This window comes from Pan paniscus, chromosome 3, assembly GCF_029289425.2.
Source record: "Pan paniscus chromosome 3, NHGRI_mPanPan1-v2.0_pri, whole genome shotgun sequence".
In the NCBI taxonomy this organism is placed as follows: domain Eukaryota; kingdom Metazoa; phylum Chordata; class Mammalia; order Primates; family Hominidae; genus Pan; species Pan paniscus.
In genome coordinates this window covers 15908657-15928086 of record NC_073252.2, presented here as the reverse complement: position 1 = coordinate 15928086, position 19430 = coordinate 15908657, and the positions used below count along the sequence as shown (strand labels likewise).

Here is a 19430-nt window from a genome sequence, read left to right as displayed (position 1 = left end):
TATTAGGTAGACTTATATCATCTAAATAATTAGTTGTTATGTGGGATAATTTTTTCTGTTGTAGGATAATGAAATATTTAGTAAAAAGGCAAACATGGATGCAGAAAATATTTTCTCTGGCTATTTTTAATTTTTAAGAATTATTAAGAATTATGTCACGATTTGATAGGAATGTCAAATGTGATAATGCTGTGCTTTCATGAATTCACCTAAATCTCAAATATACTGCTTTTTTCTGTTTTTAATATGTTAAACAAAAAGTTCCAATAAGCCTGGGCAACATACAGAGACCTCATCTCTACTAAAAAAATATAAAAAATGGCCGGGCACAGTGGCTCACACCTGTAATCCCAGCACTTTGGGAGGCTGAGGTGGGCGGATCACCTGAGTTCAGGAGTTTGAGACCAGCCTGGCCAACATGGTGAAACCCTGTCTCTACTAAAAATACAAAAATTAGCCAGGTGTGGTGGCAGGCACCTGTAATCCCAGCTACTCGGGAGGCTGAGGCAGGGAGAATTGCTTGAACCCGGGAGGCAGAGGTGGCAGTGAGCCGAGATGTGCCATTGCACTCCAGCCTGGGCAACAGAGTGAGACTCCGTCTCAAAAAAAACAAAACAAAAAATAAAAAAAATTAGTCAGACATGGTGGCACATGCCTGTAATCCCAGTTACTTGAGAGGCTGAGGTGGGAGGGAGGATCATTTGAGCATGGGAAGTCGAGGCTGCAGTGAGCCATGATCATATCACTGTACTCCAATCCGGGTGACAGAGGGAAGACTCTGTCTTAGAAAAAAAAAAATCAATAGAAATCGGTTTTTATTTATTTATAGTATGTGCTTTGAGTGGTTCTCAATCAAATTGATTTTTCTCCCTTCCAGGGGATATTTGAAATATCTGGAGGCATTTTTGTTTGCCCCATCTTTGGGTATCATATTGGCATCTGGTGGGTAGAGGCCAGGGTTGTTGCTAAGCACCCTATAATCCACAGGACAGCACCCAAAAACACTTACCCAGCCCAAAATGTCAGTATTGTCAAGGTTGAGAAACCTTAATTTAGATGTAATGTTAAGAGTTCAGTAAATTGGCCAGGCACGGTGGCTCACGCCTGTAATCTCCTAGCCCTTTGGGAGGCAAAGGCAGGCAGATTGCCTGAGCTCAGGAGTTGGAGATCACCCCGGGCAACAAGGTGAAACCCTCTGTCTACTAAAATACAAATACAAATCAATTAGCCAGGTGTGGAGGTGCATTCCTGTCATCCCAGCTACTTGGAGGCTGAGGCACAAGAATCACTTCAGTCCAGGAGGCAGAGTTTGCAGTGAGCGGAGACTGTGCCATTGCACTCCAGCCTGGGCGGCAGAGTGAGACTCTGTCTCCAGAATAATGAGTTCAGTAAATTGATTCTGCATAATCTCTCATTTCATGATCATATAATTTAGTTGCGGTACATTCTCCAGGATCTATAAATTTATAGTTTAGCTTTACATTAATCTTTCCCTTTGCTTCTGTTCCCATCTACTTCTGAACTGCTGACTGGTTGACTACAGAGTAGACAATCCTGCTTCCTTTTATTTATTAGTTGTTATCATAATGAGGCTATTGTGGGAACCAGTGTGAAATGACAGCAGCGGAAATTGTTTGCACATCGTGATTTCTAAAATTTTATGCAAGACTTGATAATCATTAAGCTTATTTCTATAAAAAAGTTGAAAAACTTTTTGTATAGAGAGTAGATACATAGCAGGTACATAGCAGATTCTATACATTTTTGTAGTTATTATTCTGTTTCCATAGTTTGAAAGAGAAAGATTTACTTTGGGAAAATGTGAACTTTGGTTAATTGATTATTATCGTTAATCGAACCCACCTGTCATAGTTCTTCTCAGTGTGTCTGAAATGGAATCCTTTGCTTATTTCAGTGTAACTTTTTTTAACCATAATTAAATATTTCTAAAAAATTGCCCATTGCCTGGGCAAAAACTGGAAGCATTCCCTTTGAAAACCGACACAAGACAAGGATGCTCTCTCTCACCACTCCTATTCAACTTAGTGTTGGAAGTTCTGGCCAGGGCAATCAGGCAGGAGAAAGAAATAAAGGGTATTCAATTAGGAAAAGAGGAAGTCAGATTGTCTCTGATTGCAGATGACATGATTGTATATTTGGAAAACCCCATCATCTCAGCCCCAAATCTCCTTAAGCTGATAAGCAACTTCAGCAGAGTCTCAGGATACAAAATCAATGTGCAAAAATCACAAGCATTCTTATACACCAATAACAGAGAGCCAAATCATGAGTGAACTCCCATTCACAATTGCTACAAAGAGAATAAAATACCTAGGAATACAACTTAAAGGGATGTGAAGGACCTCTTCAAGGAGAACTACAAACCACTGCTCAACAAAATAAAAGAGGACACAAACAAATGGAAGAACATTCCATGCTCATGGATAGGAAGAATCAATATCGTGAAAATGACCATACTGCCCAAGGTAATTTGTAGATTCAGTGCCATTGCCATCAAGCTACCAATGGCTTTCTTCACAGAATTGGAAAAAACTACTTTAAAGTTCACATGGAACCAAAAAAGAGCCCGCGTTGCCAAGACAATCCTAAGCCAAAAGAACAAAGCTGGAGGCATCATGCTATCTGACTTCAAACTATATTACAAGGCTACAGTAACCAAAACAGCATGGTACTGGTACCAAAACAGATATAGACCAATGGAACAGAACAGAGGCCTCAGAAATGACACCACACATCTACAACCATCTTCTTTCACAAACCTGAGAAAAACAAGAAATAGGGAAAGGATTCCCTATGTAATAAATGGTGCTGGGAAAACTGGCTAGCCATATGTAGATAGCTGAAACTGGATCCCTTCCTTACACCTTATACAAAAATTAATTCAAGATGGATTAAATATTTAAATGTTAGACCTGAAACCATAAAAACCCTAGAAGAAAACCTAGGCAATACCATTCAGGACATAGGTATGGGCAAGGACTTCGTGACTAAAACACCAAAAGCAATGGCAACAAAAGGCAATATTGACAAATGGGATCTAATTAAACTAAAGGCTTCTGCATGGCAAAAGAAACTACCATCAGGGTGAACAGGCAACCTACAGAATGAGAGAAAATTTTTGCCACCTACCCATCTGACAAAGGGCTAATATCCAGAATCTACAAAGAACTTAAACAAATGTACAAGAAAAAAAAACAACCCCATCAAAAAGTGGGTGAAGGATATGAACAGACACTTCTCAAAAGAAGACATTTATGCAGCCAACAGACACATGAAAAAATGCTCATCATCACTGGTCATCAGAGAAATGCAAATCAAAACCACAATGAGATACCATCTCACACCAGTTAGAATGGCGATCATTAAAAAGTCAGGAAACAACAGATGCTGGAGAGGATGTGGAGAAATAGGAACACTTTTACGCTGTTGGTGGGAGTGTAAATTAGTTCAGCCATTGTGGAAGACAGTGTGGCGATTCCTCAAGGATCTAGAACTAGAAATACCATTTGACCCAGCCATCCCATTACTGGGTATATACCCAAAGGATTATAAATTATGCTACTATAAAGACACATGCACACATACGTTTATTGTGGCACTATTCACAATAGCAAAGACTTGGAACCAGCCCAATGTCCATCAATGATAGACTGGATTAAGAAAATGTGGCACATATACACCATGGAATACTATGCAGCCATAAAAAATGATGCATTCATGTCCTTTGCAGGGACATGGATGAAGCTGGAAACCATCAGTCTTAGCAAACTGTCACAAGGACAGAAAACCAAATACTGCATGTTCTCACTCATAGTTGGGAATTGAACAAAGAGAACACTTGGACACAGGGCGGGGAACGTCACACACTAGGTCCTGTGGTGGGGGTAGGGGACTGGGGGAGGGATAGCATTAGGAGAAATACCTGATGTAAATGATGAGTTGATGGGTGCAGCAAACCAACATGGCACGTATATACCTATGTAACAAACCTGCACGTTGTGCACATGTACCGTAGAACTTAAAAGTATTAAAAAAAAAACAGTTGCTTATTGCCTAGGGCTCAGATGTTTTCTCTGTCTAGAGATTTTTATCATAAATAGCTTAGTTTTTCATAATTGCAGGCAATCTGATATTATTTTGAACCTTTTACTTGTTTATTCATTGAGTAGGTGACTGGTATAGTGGTCCCGCAACTGAACTTGATACTGAACCTGATGAAGAATGGGTGAAAAATAGGAAAGATGAAAGTCGTGCTTTTCATGAGTGGGATGAAGATGCTGACATAGATGAATCTGGTAAGCTTGTTTGGAATTAAAATTATTACATAGTGTTTTAATAATTGATAATTAAGTACTTATAATTAGGTATTAGATTTATGTATTTTGTGTTTTCTAAAGAAACTGGTGTTTCTAAGCCTACTACTTTTTAAAATTTGAAGGAATAATAATAAAATTTTAAATTAGTTGTTTGAAGTACTTTAAAGAGTGCATAGGATTATTTCTCTTGTTTTTATATTAAAATCAAAAATCAGAAAATGGTACCTTTTTTCTTATGAAAATAATGCACGTTTATTATAGTGCTTTGTAGTTTACAATGTGATTTTAGCACCACTTCAAGTGATCAGTTGCACAGCATCTATTGAGTCATCTGTGGCTTGAGGGAAATAGGATGAAACTGTTGAGTCGACTTACTCGTTTGTAGATAGTCTTAATACTTGCCTAATAAGGTTATTGTAGAATTAAGAAGTAATATACATAAATATTCTTTGTAAATGGTAAGGGATTACAAAAACTAATGTAGCCATTCATTAAACACTGCGGGAGAGTTCAAGGATGGATAAGACTTCATCGCTACTCCAAAGAACTCACAAATGAGAGAGAATTTAGAAAACATAATTTTTAATTTAAAGTATATGATGGAAAAATGCTGTCATACTTGTGCAGAGAGATGCTATTTGGAAGTGTGAGGAGGAAAACAAATTCTGTCTTGGATATTCTAGATAATAGTTATTAAAAGATGGTAAAATAGTAAAAAATGAACAGATGAGACATTCTTCTAGTTGGTAAAAGTGAAACTATAGGAAATTTTATTTATAAAGTTACTTGCTTAAAGTAATTTGGTCTGACGAAAGAATTAAATGTGGAAAAAAGACACGTGGAAAGTAACAGTGTAAGTATAAAGATTGTTGTATCAGCAGCTAAAGTAGTTCATTTTTATGAAATGCAGATGTGCCACATTTTGATGTAAAGATTCAAAATGTCCTATATAAGGAAAAGGTCTATTCTAGTTTGATAGATTTGGTGATCTGCTTACCTGTGGCAGGCATTGTTTTAGGTATGAAGGATCTAATGGTGAACAAAATGGAAAAAAACAAAACAAAACTGGCCCTTGTTGAGCTTAAAATTTAGAGACGGGAGGCAGACAATAAATACAGGTAAAATATATTCCATATTAGATGGTGACAAGTGTTGTAGAGAAAAATAAGACAAGGAAAACATGCCAAGAAGAATTTAAAATTGCAGTTTTAAATTGAGTGATTAGTTAAGGTCCTTTGGGAAATATGAGTAAAGACCTGAAGGAGATGAGATATTTGCTCAGATGTCAACTTAAGGAAGTCTCAGTTTATTCATTCTAGAAAATTAATTCATAATACCCGTGGTAAGAATGTTGAAGGTTCTCACAAATTCAGTGTATTTGTCTCAATACTTGAAGATAGCCAGAGGAAAGACTCGATTTCCTTCATATTGAAAAGGAAAAGTTAACGCCGTAAAGATTGAGCCTTTTTAGATAATATATCTGTTGATTATTGAAGACTAAACTGTCAGTGCTTTTTTCAGTTTAGCTGCCTCGTCTTTTTACTTGTCCTAAAAAGTTATTGTTTTTCATAGAATGTTTAACTTTCTTAAAGATTTCACAGTCCCAATTACCTTGATTTAATCACCACACATTGTATACAGGTTCCAAAGTATCACATGTACCCCCAAAATATGCATAATTATTGTATATCAATAAAAAATTAAAAATTTAAAATTTTCACAGTAAATAGTATACATTTAGATAGTGAGGGCCACAGAAACAAAAGAATGGTTTGGGAATAAAATTATAGTAGAATGAGTACGGCTCACTAAAGTAATTTTTATCTCCTTATATTTTATCTTCGTGTGTGTGTGTGTGTGTGTGTGTGTCTGGGTCTGGCTAAAGGAGGAATTTAGGATAATATCTAAACAAGGAACCATGAGTAACAAATTCTTTTAGTTGATATCCTTTTGTCTGCTATACTTAGTTTTGTTTTAAATGAGACTTCCTTAACTTAGTCTGTTAAATCATTTTATGTTTAAAGACATTCAAATTGGTCTTTAGGTAAGAATAATAACAATAGGATCCTTAGAAAGGTAATACAATACAATTATTCATTCTTTTTAGTGTAGTGTGTTTTTTCCTTTTTTCGAATTGGAGTTTATGGTGTTTTCATGGTGGATGTTACAGTAGTACATTCTGTTGTAAACATCCAAGCTTTACAGAAGTTATTAAGTAAAACCAAAAGCCATGCTCATTTTTAGCTACTTAGAAATTCTAAAGTACCTTCCTTTGCTTGATTCATTATGATCAGGCTAATTTAGTTGAGTTTCAAATCTTTTCTAGCTTTGTGCCCTTTTTAGTTATGTGGAATCAATGATAGTACGTTTTACTGTGGATCATTTTTCTTTTGATATCATATTCTCTTTTCTCTTGAAAACTTTTGCTGTTCTTTTCAGTTTTCACATTTTTTTCCAAAACTTTTTCATTGCCTAAAAATGGGATGGTTTACATAAGAAAGTATAAGGATAGCACAAAGTATGTCATATTTAACAATTTGGTGAGCGCTTGAGTAGCTTAATTATTATCAGTTTATCAAGTTCTTGGACTTTTGAATTCATTTTACAGAAGAGTCTGCGGAGGAATCAATTGCTATCAGCATTGCACAAATGGAAAAACGTTTACTCCATGGCTTAATTCATAACGTTCTACCATATGTTGGTACTTCTGTAAAAACCTTAGTATTAGCATACAGCTCTGCAGTTTCCAGCAAAATGGTATGTTTAAATTAACACTAGTTTGGGTATTAAGAAAAACAGCATGATAAGACTTTGGTTTGCTCATTCCTGAGTTTAATTAAGGGGAAACAAACCCAAAAATGATTATTGAGTGCCTTCCTATGGGTAGGCATACACTGCTAGGTTACTTATTATTTCATTGCAGTTCTCACAACAATCTTTGTAGCATAATTATCATTACCTATATGTTACAGATGAGGAAACTGACTAGAAGAGGTTAAACATTTTATTCAGTTTCACAGATGTTAAGTGATAAAGCCCAGTTTTATGTGATTTTTAAAATAATATGTAAGGCATGTTAAGATGGGCAAATGAGATGAAATCACTGTTTTATAAAAGTGGATATTACGACTTCCTACATCAGAATCTTGAGTGTTCCTTAAAAATGTAAAAATCCTGGTTTAGTCTCATAACTGCTAAAACAGATACTTGGGCAGGTGCGGTGGCTCATGCCTGTAATCCCAGCACTTTGGGAGACCGAGGTGGGTGGATCATGAGGTCAGGAGTTCAAGACCAGCCTGGCCAATATGGTGAAACCCCATCTCTACTAAAAATACAAAAATTAGCCGGATGTAGTGGCATGTGCCTGTAGTCTCAGCTACTCAGAAGGCTGAGGCAGAAGAATCGCTTGAACCCGGAAGGCGGAGGTTGCAGTGAGCCAAGATACTGCCACTGCCCTCCAGCCTGGGTGAGAGAGCAAGACTCCGTCTCAAAAAAAAAAAAAAGATTCTTAGGGATTTGAGCCCAGAATATTTTATTATACTTTTTTCAAGTATTCAAGTGATTTTTTTTTTATATTCACGAAAGTTTGTGAACTAGATTATGTTTACTAATAGTCATCTGTTACTTAGCTAACTGAAGTTCTGCAGATCTTCACAGTGACAATTTCTTGCCTTTTAGGTTAGGCAGATTTTAGAGCTTTGTCCTAACCTGGAGCATCTGGATCTTACCCAGACTGACATTTCAGATTCTGCATTTGACAGGTTCGTTATTTTAAACAATTTAAATATAATGAAAAACTATTTTATAAGGTTTCATTTATGTAATTGCAGTTTAATCATACTATTATTTTTTACTATCAAATCTCAGTCATGTCTGAGTATAATTTGATAGCACCCTCCAGTTCTTCACTTCTTACTCATAGGTCCCAGCTGATCCAAAAATCCCATCTGTATTATCTTGCAGTCTCTGTAGTCCTATATTTTGTCTAGGCCCTTGAGCCCTGCTATGCAACCATGTAGATTGGTATTATATGTTTTTAAGAAGTTTTAGTTTTAGTTGGGCTCTAAGTGCCATTTGGCAAAGCTCCCTCTTAGATTCTTCACAGTTACTCTGAAATAGTATAGTGTAACTTTCTTCAAGCCACCTTCTTCCCTGAGTATATCTCCTTGACCACCAATTCTCTGTATTATTGCTCACTCCCTCTTTCCCACCCAACTATTTATATCAGCACCTTTTTTCCTGCTGTAGAGGAAGAGGTATAGTCTTCTCGGGCTAAAGCTAATGCTCCATCTTCCTAGAGCTTGTTTATTATGGATTTTCCTCATTAACCATCAGTTATTCTTCTCTTTCTTTCATGTGTTTGCAGCCTTACTTCTGCTGACTACTTTTAGGATAATAAACTTAAGTCTTCCAATCCTTACCCCTCTCAAATCCTACCCTTCTGTTAGGTTAGGAATACTTTGACTTCCTTATTACTCTCATTGAGTTTTTGTATCCCTAGCATCAAGAATAGTACCTTAACAATAGATAATTCACTAAATACTTAAGTGATTATATTAGATGTAAAATCTTTCTTCTGGTTTTCATCTACATACATATAGTCAAATGCTTTTGAAAAATTTAACAATATTCATTAATAGTCTTGTCTTTTAATTATAGTTGGTCTTGGCTTGGTTGCTGCCAGAGTCTTCGGCATCTTGACCTGTCTGGTTGTGAGAAAATCACAGATGTGGCCCTAGAGAAGATTTCCAGAGCTCTTGGAATTCTGACATCTCATCAAAGTGGCTTTTTGAAAACATCTACAAGCAAAATTACTTCAACTACATGGAAAAATAAAGACATTACCATGCAGTCCACCAAGCAGTACGCCTGTTTGCACGATTTAACTAACAAGGGCATTGGAGAAGAAATAGATAATGAACACCCCTGGACTAAGCCTGTTTCTTCTGAGAATTTCACTTCTCCTTATGTGTGGATGTTAGATGCTGAAGATTTGGCTGATATTGAAGATACTGTGGAATGGAGACATAGAAATGTTGAAAGTCTTTGTGTAATGGAAACAGCATCCAACTTTAGTTGTTCCACCTCTGGTTGTTTTAGTAAGGACATTGTTGGACTAAGGACTAGTGTCTGTTGGCAGCAGCATTGTGCTTCTCCAGCCTTTGCATATTGTGGTCACTCATTTTGTTGTACAGGAACAGCTTTAAGAACTATGTCATCACTCCCAGAATCTTCTGCAATGTGTAGAAAAGCAGCAAGGACTAGATTGCCTAGGGGAAAAGACTTAATTTACTTTGGGAGTGAAAAATCTGATCAAGAGACTGGACGTGTACTTCTGTTTCTCAGTTTATCTGGATGTTATCAGATCACAGACCATGGTCTCAGGTGAGTTATCAGTTCCAGAATATTAAGAAATAGACGTGCTCTCATTTCCAAATGGAATATAAAAATTTTGATCTAAGTCATTCTTTTCCGTTGATTTACTTAGCAAAAAGGGTTAACCAAGATCTGCCCTACTTCAGAGTTTTGGAGCAGTGTAACTTCTGTTATCAGTATGAAGTTTCATTTCTGTCAGTTCAAATCCATTGTGATGTATGGAAGAACATAAATTTGAAAGTTTAATAAATAGTAAATGGCTACATCACATATTTTAAGGTACTTTAGTGGATGAATAAGGTACAATTTTTACTCTCAAGAACATGTAACAAGAAAATATGCATATTCTGTTGCTGTGTATTATTTCTGTATGTTATAGTTTTATATTGAGGGTTTTGGAAAATGTAGGCTGTCCCTGGAAGTCATTTAGTCCGACTACACGGCTGTTAAGTGTTTACAAAAGCCAAAGCTGAGCTAGAGTTTTATATGTAGCTAGAGTTTAGAAATTTTGGTCTTTGATCATGATCAGCTTACCTTCTGTTGCTTTTTTAAGTCATAAAGAGAACATGTTATGTTCTACATTTTCTTTTCTGTTTTTTTTTTAATAAGCATAATCTTCAGCAGATTAAACCGACTTTTTTTTTTTTTTTTAACCTCCTAGAGGAAAGAAGGGCTGAAGGTGACACATGTATCAGCCCAGACAGGTAGCTCTTTTCAGCAGCTAGGTTCTATATGTTTTATAGGACCCACTTCAAGATTTGTTAGGTTATGAGTACACTTATGCACTGTTGGAGAAAATACCATGGTGCACTGACTTGGGAGCATGGCAGACTTGATGTAGATTGATTTTGCTTTTTTCTGTATGACTGGCTTCGTGCAAAATACTTAACCTTATACTTTGAGGCTTATGTAAGAGGAATATATATAAGGCATCTAACAATGATACACAATAGATTTTCAATAAGTGGAAACTGATGTGCAGTAATCGATTATCTTTGACATGAGCCTTTGGAAATTGGATACATGCTTTTCTTTGATAATGGGATGTCAGATATTTTATAATGAAGAATTCTTCCAGTATAAAACTTAATACTCCCTACCATTAGAAAAGATAATTCATATGAAATTATTATAGGCCGGGTGCGGTGGCTCACGTCTGTAATCCCAGCACTTTGGGAGGCCAAGGCTGGTGGATCACGAGGTCAGGAGATTGAGACCATCCTGGCTAACACGGTGAAACCCCATCTCTATTAAAAAAAAAAAAAAAATTAGCTGGGCACGGTGGCGGGCACCTGTAGTCCCAGCTACTCAGGAGGCTGAGGCAGGAGAATGGTGTGAACCCGGGAGACAGAGCTTGCAGTGAGCCGAGATCATGCCACTGCACTCCAGCCTGGGCGACAGAGCGAAATTCCGTCTCAAAAAAAAAAAAAAAGAAATTATTGTAAAATTTTTTTATAAGTCATATACAGTAACCAAAAGTGTTTTCCCCGAGGTAACTGGTATAACTGTGGTTTGGCTGCTGTGAATCATTTCATTAATTTTCTGTTTTCTCAAATCCAAGGGCATATGTTATAGTTTAAAAACATAAGCAAAGATAACTTTATTCTGAGTTTTATTCTTTAAAAAATTTTTGTTACATGTATGTATTCCTAACTGTAATATGATTTTGTTTTTGAATGCAACTTGATTTTAGAAAGTAAAAGCAATTTTTAGTTCAATTTAAAACCTCGTAATTCATTTTTCATTGTCATTTTTTTCATTACTGTCATACCTTATTGAAATTCATTTATAGCTCTATTCAGTTTGCATTTTCAGTATGACCAGTTTTCGTGTTTTTTTCAAAGAATGAAGTAATACCTGTGACCTTTCAGAGCCGCAATGACTTCTGACCATGTGGCAGTTTTCTTATCTTTTAGTTTTTTAGGATGTTTTAAAAAACCCAGAACTTACTAAAATTTTATATAATTAAAAATTGATTTCAAGGGCAGTCAAAATTTTGATGAATCAAAATTTTGTTTTTTTTGCTTTCAAAGTATTTAGAAACTCTTCTAGTATAAGGTTTTGGAAAACACTAGAAGGGAGCACACTTTATTTAAAAGCAGAATTGTAACGTTTTATTTGAATACCAAAGAGTTTCCCTCCCCACTTCCTGAAAAGGCAGAGAGTTAATTTCTTAAGAGAAATTTGAAGAAAAGCAGAGAAAAGGTTTTTAGTTGTTGTTTTAGGGTATGATTTTTGGCACTTTATTAACAAATTCTGATATTATCAACCTTAGAACAAAGTGGATAATTTACTGCTGTTGGGATTGGAAATAAATTGCACTTATTCTTTAGGGTTTTCCTGAGTAGTAGTGAAGAGCTTGCATGTGAGGTATTCTTGAAAAGAAAGTTTGCGTTTGAATTGAAGGAAAAATTCATTTTGGGAACAAGGGAACACATAGGATCTGTCTTATCCGTGGCTAATTGAAAAAGTCTTGTCTGAGTGCAGATTCCCTCATTTTAATTAAACCTTATCTTGAAGGATTCTTTCTAAACATTTAAATTTTTATTGAGCACCTACTACATTTCTTGCACTGTTCTAATTGCTAGAGGTCTAGAGTAACTAAGACAATTCTCTGCCTTCATGCAGTTTGTAATCTAATGGTAGAAATAGACAGAAAACATAGTATCAGACTGAATGTTCTGAAGAAAAGTAAAGTATGGGTACTTTACTTAAGAATACAGAGAATGCCACTTCATATTGAATGAACCAGGAAAGACTTCTTTGAAAAGAAACAGGCATCATTTGAGTAGAGAGAGAGATAAAATTAGGGCATTCTGTGTACATTTCCTGAGAGACTGAGGAAATAGAAAATAAAAATTTAATTTTTAGAAGCAACTCTTTTTGCATTCATTGTATCAGTTTAAAAAGTGTTTCAGTCAACCAGTTACAATAAGTACAACTTGTGTCAGTAGGTTTGAGGAAAAAATACAACTCATGTAAAGATACAACTTAATTTATAGGAATAGAAATGTTCAGGTATACCAGTTGGGAGCATTCAGTGTATCCTGCTTTAGTCATTATTTTTATTCAGGATGAGTAGCATGAGTTTTGACAAGTTGGTAATGTGGAGCTTGTTAAAAGAGCATTGAGGCTGGGTGTGATGGCTTACACCTGTAATCCCAGCACTTTGGGAGGCCAACGCAGTAGGATCACTTGAGCCCAGGAGTTCAAGACCAGCCCGGGCAACATGGCAAAATTACATCTTTACCCAAAAGAAAAACAAAAATCAGTTAGGCATGGTGGCATGCACCTGTAGTTCCAGCTACTCAGCAAGCTGAGGTGGGAGGATAACTTGAGCCCTGGAGGTAGAGGTTGCAGTGAGCTGAGATGGCACTATTGCACTCCAGCCAGGGTAACAAAGCCAGACCCTGTCTCAAAAAAAGGAGCATTGACTGGAGAATGTTAAATTGATAAGGTTTTAGTTAGATTGAAACCATAGGGAACAGATAGGGCCATTTGTGGTCTTAATACATTATTTTCCGGCTTTCATAGGAATGAAAATAAATCTTGGCTGTTAATTAAAAATAGCCTCTTATCTAAATTTTTAACTTTCTTCGGGCCCCTCATATAAGTGGAATCATACATTACTTGTCCTTTTGTATCTCGCTTATTTCACTTAGTGTGTTTCAAGGTTTATTCACATCGTAGCATGTATCAGAACGTCATTCCTTTTTATATACCACATTTTGTTTATCCATCTGTTGATGAACACTGAGGTTGTTTCCACCTTTTGGCTATTGTGAATAATGCTGCTATGAATGTTGGCATATAAATATTTATTTGAATTGTTGTTTCCATTTCTTGTTTAATTCAGTGTACAAGTCCTTGGTTAAATTTATTCTTAAATATTACACATTTTGATGCTATTGTAAATACAATTTTATTTCTTAAACTTTTCAAATTGTTCATTGCTAGTATATAGAAATATAACTGAGTTTTGCATGTTGATTTTGTATCCTACTATTCAGCTAAATTTATTAGTTCTAACTTTTTTTGTGAATTCATTAGGGTTTTCTACATATAAGATCATGCCATCTACAGACAGATAATTTAATTTCTGATTTTCCAAAATAGACTGCCGAGACCAGCTCGGTCGGGGAGACCCTAACCCAGTGGCGCTAGAGGAATTAAAGACACACACACAGAAATATAGAGGTGCGAAGTGGGAAATCAGGGGTCTCACAGCCTTCAGAGCTGAGAGTCCTGAACAGACATTTACCCAAGTATTTATTAACAGCAAGCCAGTCATTAGCATTGTTTCTATAGATACTAGATTAACTAAAAGTATCCCTTATGGAAAACGAAGGGATGGGCCAAATTAAAGAAATAGATTGGGCTAGTTAACTGCAGCAGGAACATGCCCTTAAGGCATAAATCGCTCATGCAATTGTTTGTGGCTTAAGAATGCCTTTACGTGGTTTTCCGCCTTGGGTGGGCCAGGTGTTCCTTGCCCTCATTCCCGTAAACCCCCGACCTTCCAGCTTGGGCGTTATGGCCATCATGAACATGTCACAGTGCTGCTGAGATTTTGTTTATGGCCAGTTTTGGGGCCAGTTTATGGCCAGATTTTGGGGGGCTTGCTCCCAACAATAGACCTTTTATTTTTCTTGTCTAATTATTCTGACTAGAATTTCCAGCATTATGTTAAACAGAAGTGGCAACACTGTTTTGATTATTGTAGTTTTGTTGTAAGTTTTGAAATGAAGAGGTGTGAGTTTTCCAACTTTGTTTTTCCTTTTCAAGGTTATTTAGTATCTGGGGTTCCTTGAGATTCCATCAGAATTTTAGGGTCGGTTTTTTCTATTTCTGCAAAGAATGCCATTGAGATTTTGATAGGGATTGCATTAAATGTGTAGATCCCTTTGGGTAAAATTGACAACAGTATTAAGTCTTTTAACCCGTGAATGTGGGATATCTTTCCATTTGTTTAGATCTTTTTAAATTTCTTTCAGTAGTCTTTTGTAGTTTTCGGTATCCAAGTCCTTTACCTCTGTGGTTAATTTCTTAATATTTTATTTTCTTTGATGCTATTCTAAATGGGATTTTTTAAAATTTATTTTTCAGATTGTTAATTGTTGATGTATAGAAATGCAACTGAGTGTTGTGTGTGTCAACTCTTTATCTTTCTGAATTTTCTTTTTGTTCTTTTTTGAGACAGGGTCTTGCTCTGTTGTCCAAGCTGGAGTGCAGTGACATGATCATAGCTCGCTGCAGCCTCAGACTCCTAAGCTCAGGTGATCCTCTTGCCTCAGCCACCCTAGTAGCTGGGACTATTGGCATGTGTACTTGGCCTGCTGAGTTTATGTAGTTCTAACAGGTTTTAGGGTTTTTTGTATAGAAGATCTTATCATCTGTAAATAGAGATAATTTTACTTATTCCTTTTACTTTTTTGGGAGGGTGGGGGGAACTAGGTCTTACTTGTTGCTGAGGCTCAACTCAAACTCCCGAGCTCAAAGGATCCTCCCACCTAAGCCTGCTGACTAGCTGGGATTACAGGCATGTGCCACCTTGACATTCCTTTTCAATTTGGATGTCATTTATTTCTTTTTCTTGTCTAATTGCTCTGGCTAAAACTTCTAGTACTGTGATAATTAGAGGTGATAATAGTGTACATTTTTACCTTGTTCCTAATCTTAAGGGAAAAGCTTGTATCTTTCACCACTGAATATGATGTTAGCTGTGAGTTTTTCATGTATATGGCCTTTATCAAGTTGAAGAAGTTCCTGTCTGTTTCTAGTTTAAAGAATATTGGGTTTTGTCACGTTTTTTTCTCAGTCAGTTGAGATGATCATTTTTTTCCTTTATTAATGTGTGATTTGTTGGTTGATTTTCATATACTGAAAGTTGATAAAAACCCACTTGGTCAGGGTGTGTAGTCCTTTTAATATGCTACTGAACTCAGTTTACTGGTATCAGCTGAGGAATTTTGCATCTGTATTCATAAGGGACATTGGCTTGTAATTTTCTTGTTGTGTTTTTGGCTTTGATAATACTGGTTTCATAGAATGAATTTTGTATTTGTCCTTCTTGTCCGTGTTTGGGAAGAGGTTTTTTTTTTGAGACAGGGTCTCACTCTGTCACCCAGTTGGGAATGCAGTGGTGCTATTATGGCTCACTGCAGCCACAGTTTCCTAGTGATCCTCTTACCTCAGCACCCCCCTGCCCCACCACTATAAGTAGCTGGGACCACAGGCGTGTGCTACCATGCCCAGGTAATTTTTGTATTTTTAGTAGTGATGGGGTTTCACCATGTTGCTTAGGCTGGTCTCAAACTCCTGGGCTCAAGCAGTCCACCTGCCTTTGCTTCCCAAAGTGCTGGGATTACAGGCATGAGCCACCACACCCAGCCCTCTTTTGGCAGAGCTTCAGAAAGGTTGATGTTAATTCTTCTTTTTTTTGAGACGGAGTCTTGCTCTGTCGTCCAGAGTGCAATGGCACAATCTTGGCTCAACTGCAACCTCTGCCTCCTGGGCTCTAGTGATTTTCCTGCCTCACCCTCCCAAGTAGCTGGGATAACAGGCACGTGCCACCGCGCCCAGCTAATTTTTGTATTTTTAGTAGAGACGGGGTTTCACCATGTCGGCTAGGCTGGTCTTGAACTCCTGACCTTTAGGTGATCCACCTGCCTTGGCCTCCCAAAGTGCTGGAATTGCAGGCGTGAGCCACTGCGCCCAGCCAATGTTAATTCTTTTTTAAATGTTTAGTAAAATTTATCAGTGAAACTGTTTTGGTCTCTTTGTTGAGAGGGTTTTGATTCATCTTCTTATAAGTCAATTCAGATTTTCTGTTTCTTCTTGATCAGTTTGGGTATTTCTTGAGTTTCTGGATTATGAGAGTACGATCTTTTAATTATTTTCATCATTATTATATTTAGTCTCATTGTGTTGCCCAGGCTGCCTCAGACTCCTAGGTATAAGCAATCCTCCCACCTCAGCCTCTTAAAGTGTAGTTGGGAATACAGGCATGTACCACCATGCTGGCTTCTTATGATCTTTATTTCTATAAAATTAGTGGTAATATCCTCTGTTTCATTTCTGACTTTGGTAATTAGTGTCTTCTCTTTTTTTCTTAATCTAGCTAAAGCTTTGCCAATTTTATTGAAATTCTCAGAGAACAAACTTCTGGTTTTGTTTTTCTTCATTATTTTTGTATTTGTCGTTTAAAAAATTTTTGCTCTCATCTTTATTGTTTCCCCTCCTGCTACTTTGGATTTAGTCCATGTTTCCTTTTCTAATTCCTTTTTTTTCTTTTAACTTCCAACTTTTAAGTTCAGGGGTATCTGTGCGAGATGTGCAGGTTTGTTACGTAGGTAAACGTGTGCCATGGTGGTTTGCTGCACAGAGCATCCCATCACTCACGTATTAATCCCAGCATTTACTAGCTATTCTTCCTGATCCTCTCCTTCCTCCCACCCACCGCCATTTGACAGGCTCCAGTATGTGTTGTTTTCTTCCATGTGTACATGTGTTCTGATCGTTTAGCTGCCACTTATAAGTGAGAACATGCGGTATTTGGTTTTCTGTCCCTGTGTTAGTTTGCTAAGGATGGTTTACCAGTTTGCTGGTTTGTTAGTTCCAGCTCCACCCATGTCCCTGGAAAGTACATGATCTTGTTCCTTTTTATGGCTGCATAGTATTTCATGGTGTATATGTACCACATTTTCTTTCTTTCTTTTTTTTTTTTGAGACATGGAGTCTCACTCTGTTGGGCTGGAGTACAGTGGTGCGATCTTGGCTCACTGCAACCTCCACCTCACAGGCTCAGGTGATTCTCCTGTCTCAGCCTCCAGAGTAGCTGGGACTACAGGCTCATGCCGCCATACCCGGCTAATTTTTTTTTTTTTTGTATTTTTAGTAGAGATGGAGTTTCACCGTGTTGCCCAGTCTGGTCCAGAACTCCTGAGCTCAGGCAGTCCACCTGCCTCGGCCTCCCGAAGTGCTGGGATTACAGGCATGAGCCACTGTGCCCGGCCTTGTACCACATTTTCTTTATCCATTCTATGACTGATGGGTATTTAGGTTGAGTCCATGTCTTTGCTATTGTGAATAGTGCTGAAATAAAAATAGGCATGCATATGTCTTTATAATAGAATGATTTATTTTTTTTTATTTTTTTATTTTTTATTATACTTTAAGTTTTAGGGTACATGTGCACATTGTGCAGGTTAGTTACATATGTATACATGTGCCATGCTGGTGCGCTGCACCCACTAACTCGTCATCTAGCATTAGGTATATCTCCCAATGCTATCCCTCCCCCCTCCCCCCTCCCCACCACAGTCCCCAGAGTGTGATATTCCCCTTCCTGTGTCCATGTGATCTCATTGTTCAATTCCCACCTATGAGTGAGAATATGCGGTGTTTGGTTTTTTGTTCTTGTGATAGTTTACTAAGAATGATGGTTTCCAGTTTCATCCATGTCCCTACAAAGGACATGAACTCATCATTTTTTATGGCTGCATAGTATTCCATGGTGTATATGTGCCACATTTTCTTAATCCAGTCTATCATTGTTGGACATTTGGGTTGGTTCCAAGTCTTTGCTATTGTGAATAATGCCGCAATAAACATACGCGTGCATGTGTCTTTATAGCAGCATGATTTATAGTCCTTTGGGTATATACCCAGTAATGGGATGGCTGGGTCAAATGGTTTTTCTAGTTCTAGTTCCCTGAGGAATCGCCACACTGACTTCCACAATGGTTGAACTAGTTTACAGTCCCACCAACAGTGTCAAAGTGTTCCTATTTCTCCACATCCTCTCCAGCACCTGATGTTTCCTGACTTTTGAATGATTGCCGTTCTAACTGGTGTGAGATGATATCTCATAGTGGTTTTGATTTGCATTTCTCTGATGGCCAGTGATGATGAGCATTTTTTCATGTGTTTTTTGGCTGCATAAATGTCTTCTTTTGAGAAGTGTCTGTTCATGTCCCTCGCCCACTTTTTGATGGGGTTGTTTGTTTTTTTCTTGTAAATTTGTTTGAGTTCATTGTAGATTCTGGATATTAGCCCTTTGTCAGATGAGTAGGTTGCGAAAATTTTCTCCCATGCTGTAGGTTGCCTGTTCACTCTGATGCTAGTTTCTTTTGCTGTGCAGAAGCTCTTTAGTTTAATTAGATCCCATTTGTCAATTTTGGCTTTTGTTGCCATTGCTTTTGGTGTTTTGGACATGAAGTCCTTGCCCACGCCTATGTCCTGAATGGTAATGCCTAGGTTTTCTTCTAGGGTTTTTATGGTTTTAGGTCTAACGTTTAAATCTTTAATCCATCTTGAATTGATTTTTGTATAAGGTGTAAGGAAGGGATCCAGTTTCAGCTTTCTACATATGGCTAGCCAGTTTTCCCAGCACCATTTATTAAATAGGGAATCCTTTCCCCATTGCTTCTTTTTCTCAGGTTTGTCAAAGATCAGATAGTTGTAGGTAAGTGGCGTTATTTCTGAGGGCTCTGTTCTGTTCCATTGATCTATATCTCTGTTTTGGTACCAGTACCATGCTGTTTTGGTTACTGTAGCCTTGTAGTATAGTTTGAAGTCAGGTAGTGTGATGCCTCCAGCTTTGTTCTTTTGGCTTAGGATTGACTTGGCGATGCGGGCTCTTTTTTGGTTCCATATGAACTTTAAAGTAGTTTTTTCCAATTCTGTGAAGAAAGTCATTGGTAGCTTGATGGGGAT

At 37.3% G+C, this 19430-nt stretch overlaps 1 protein-coding gene across 2 annotated transcripts in view; it reads left to right on the top strand.

The window, feature by feature from the left end:
* Positions 1-19430, top strand: part of FBXL5 (F-box and leucine rich repeat protein 5) — a 57052-nt gene that overhangs the window by 20864 nt on the left and 16758 nt on the right. For both annotated transcript variants that reach the window (XM_034958324.3, XM_034958323.3), the window contains exons 6-9: positions 4191-4316; positions 6946-7094; positions 8016-8098; positions 8997-9722. In XM_034958324.3, the coding sequence (XP_034814215.1) occupies positions 4191-4316; positions 6946-7094; positions 8016-8098; positions 8997-9722 (1084 nt within the window). The remainder of the gene's footprint in view (positions 1-4190; positions 4317-6945; positions 7095-8015; positions 8099-8996; positions 9723-19430) is intronic.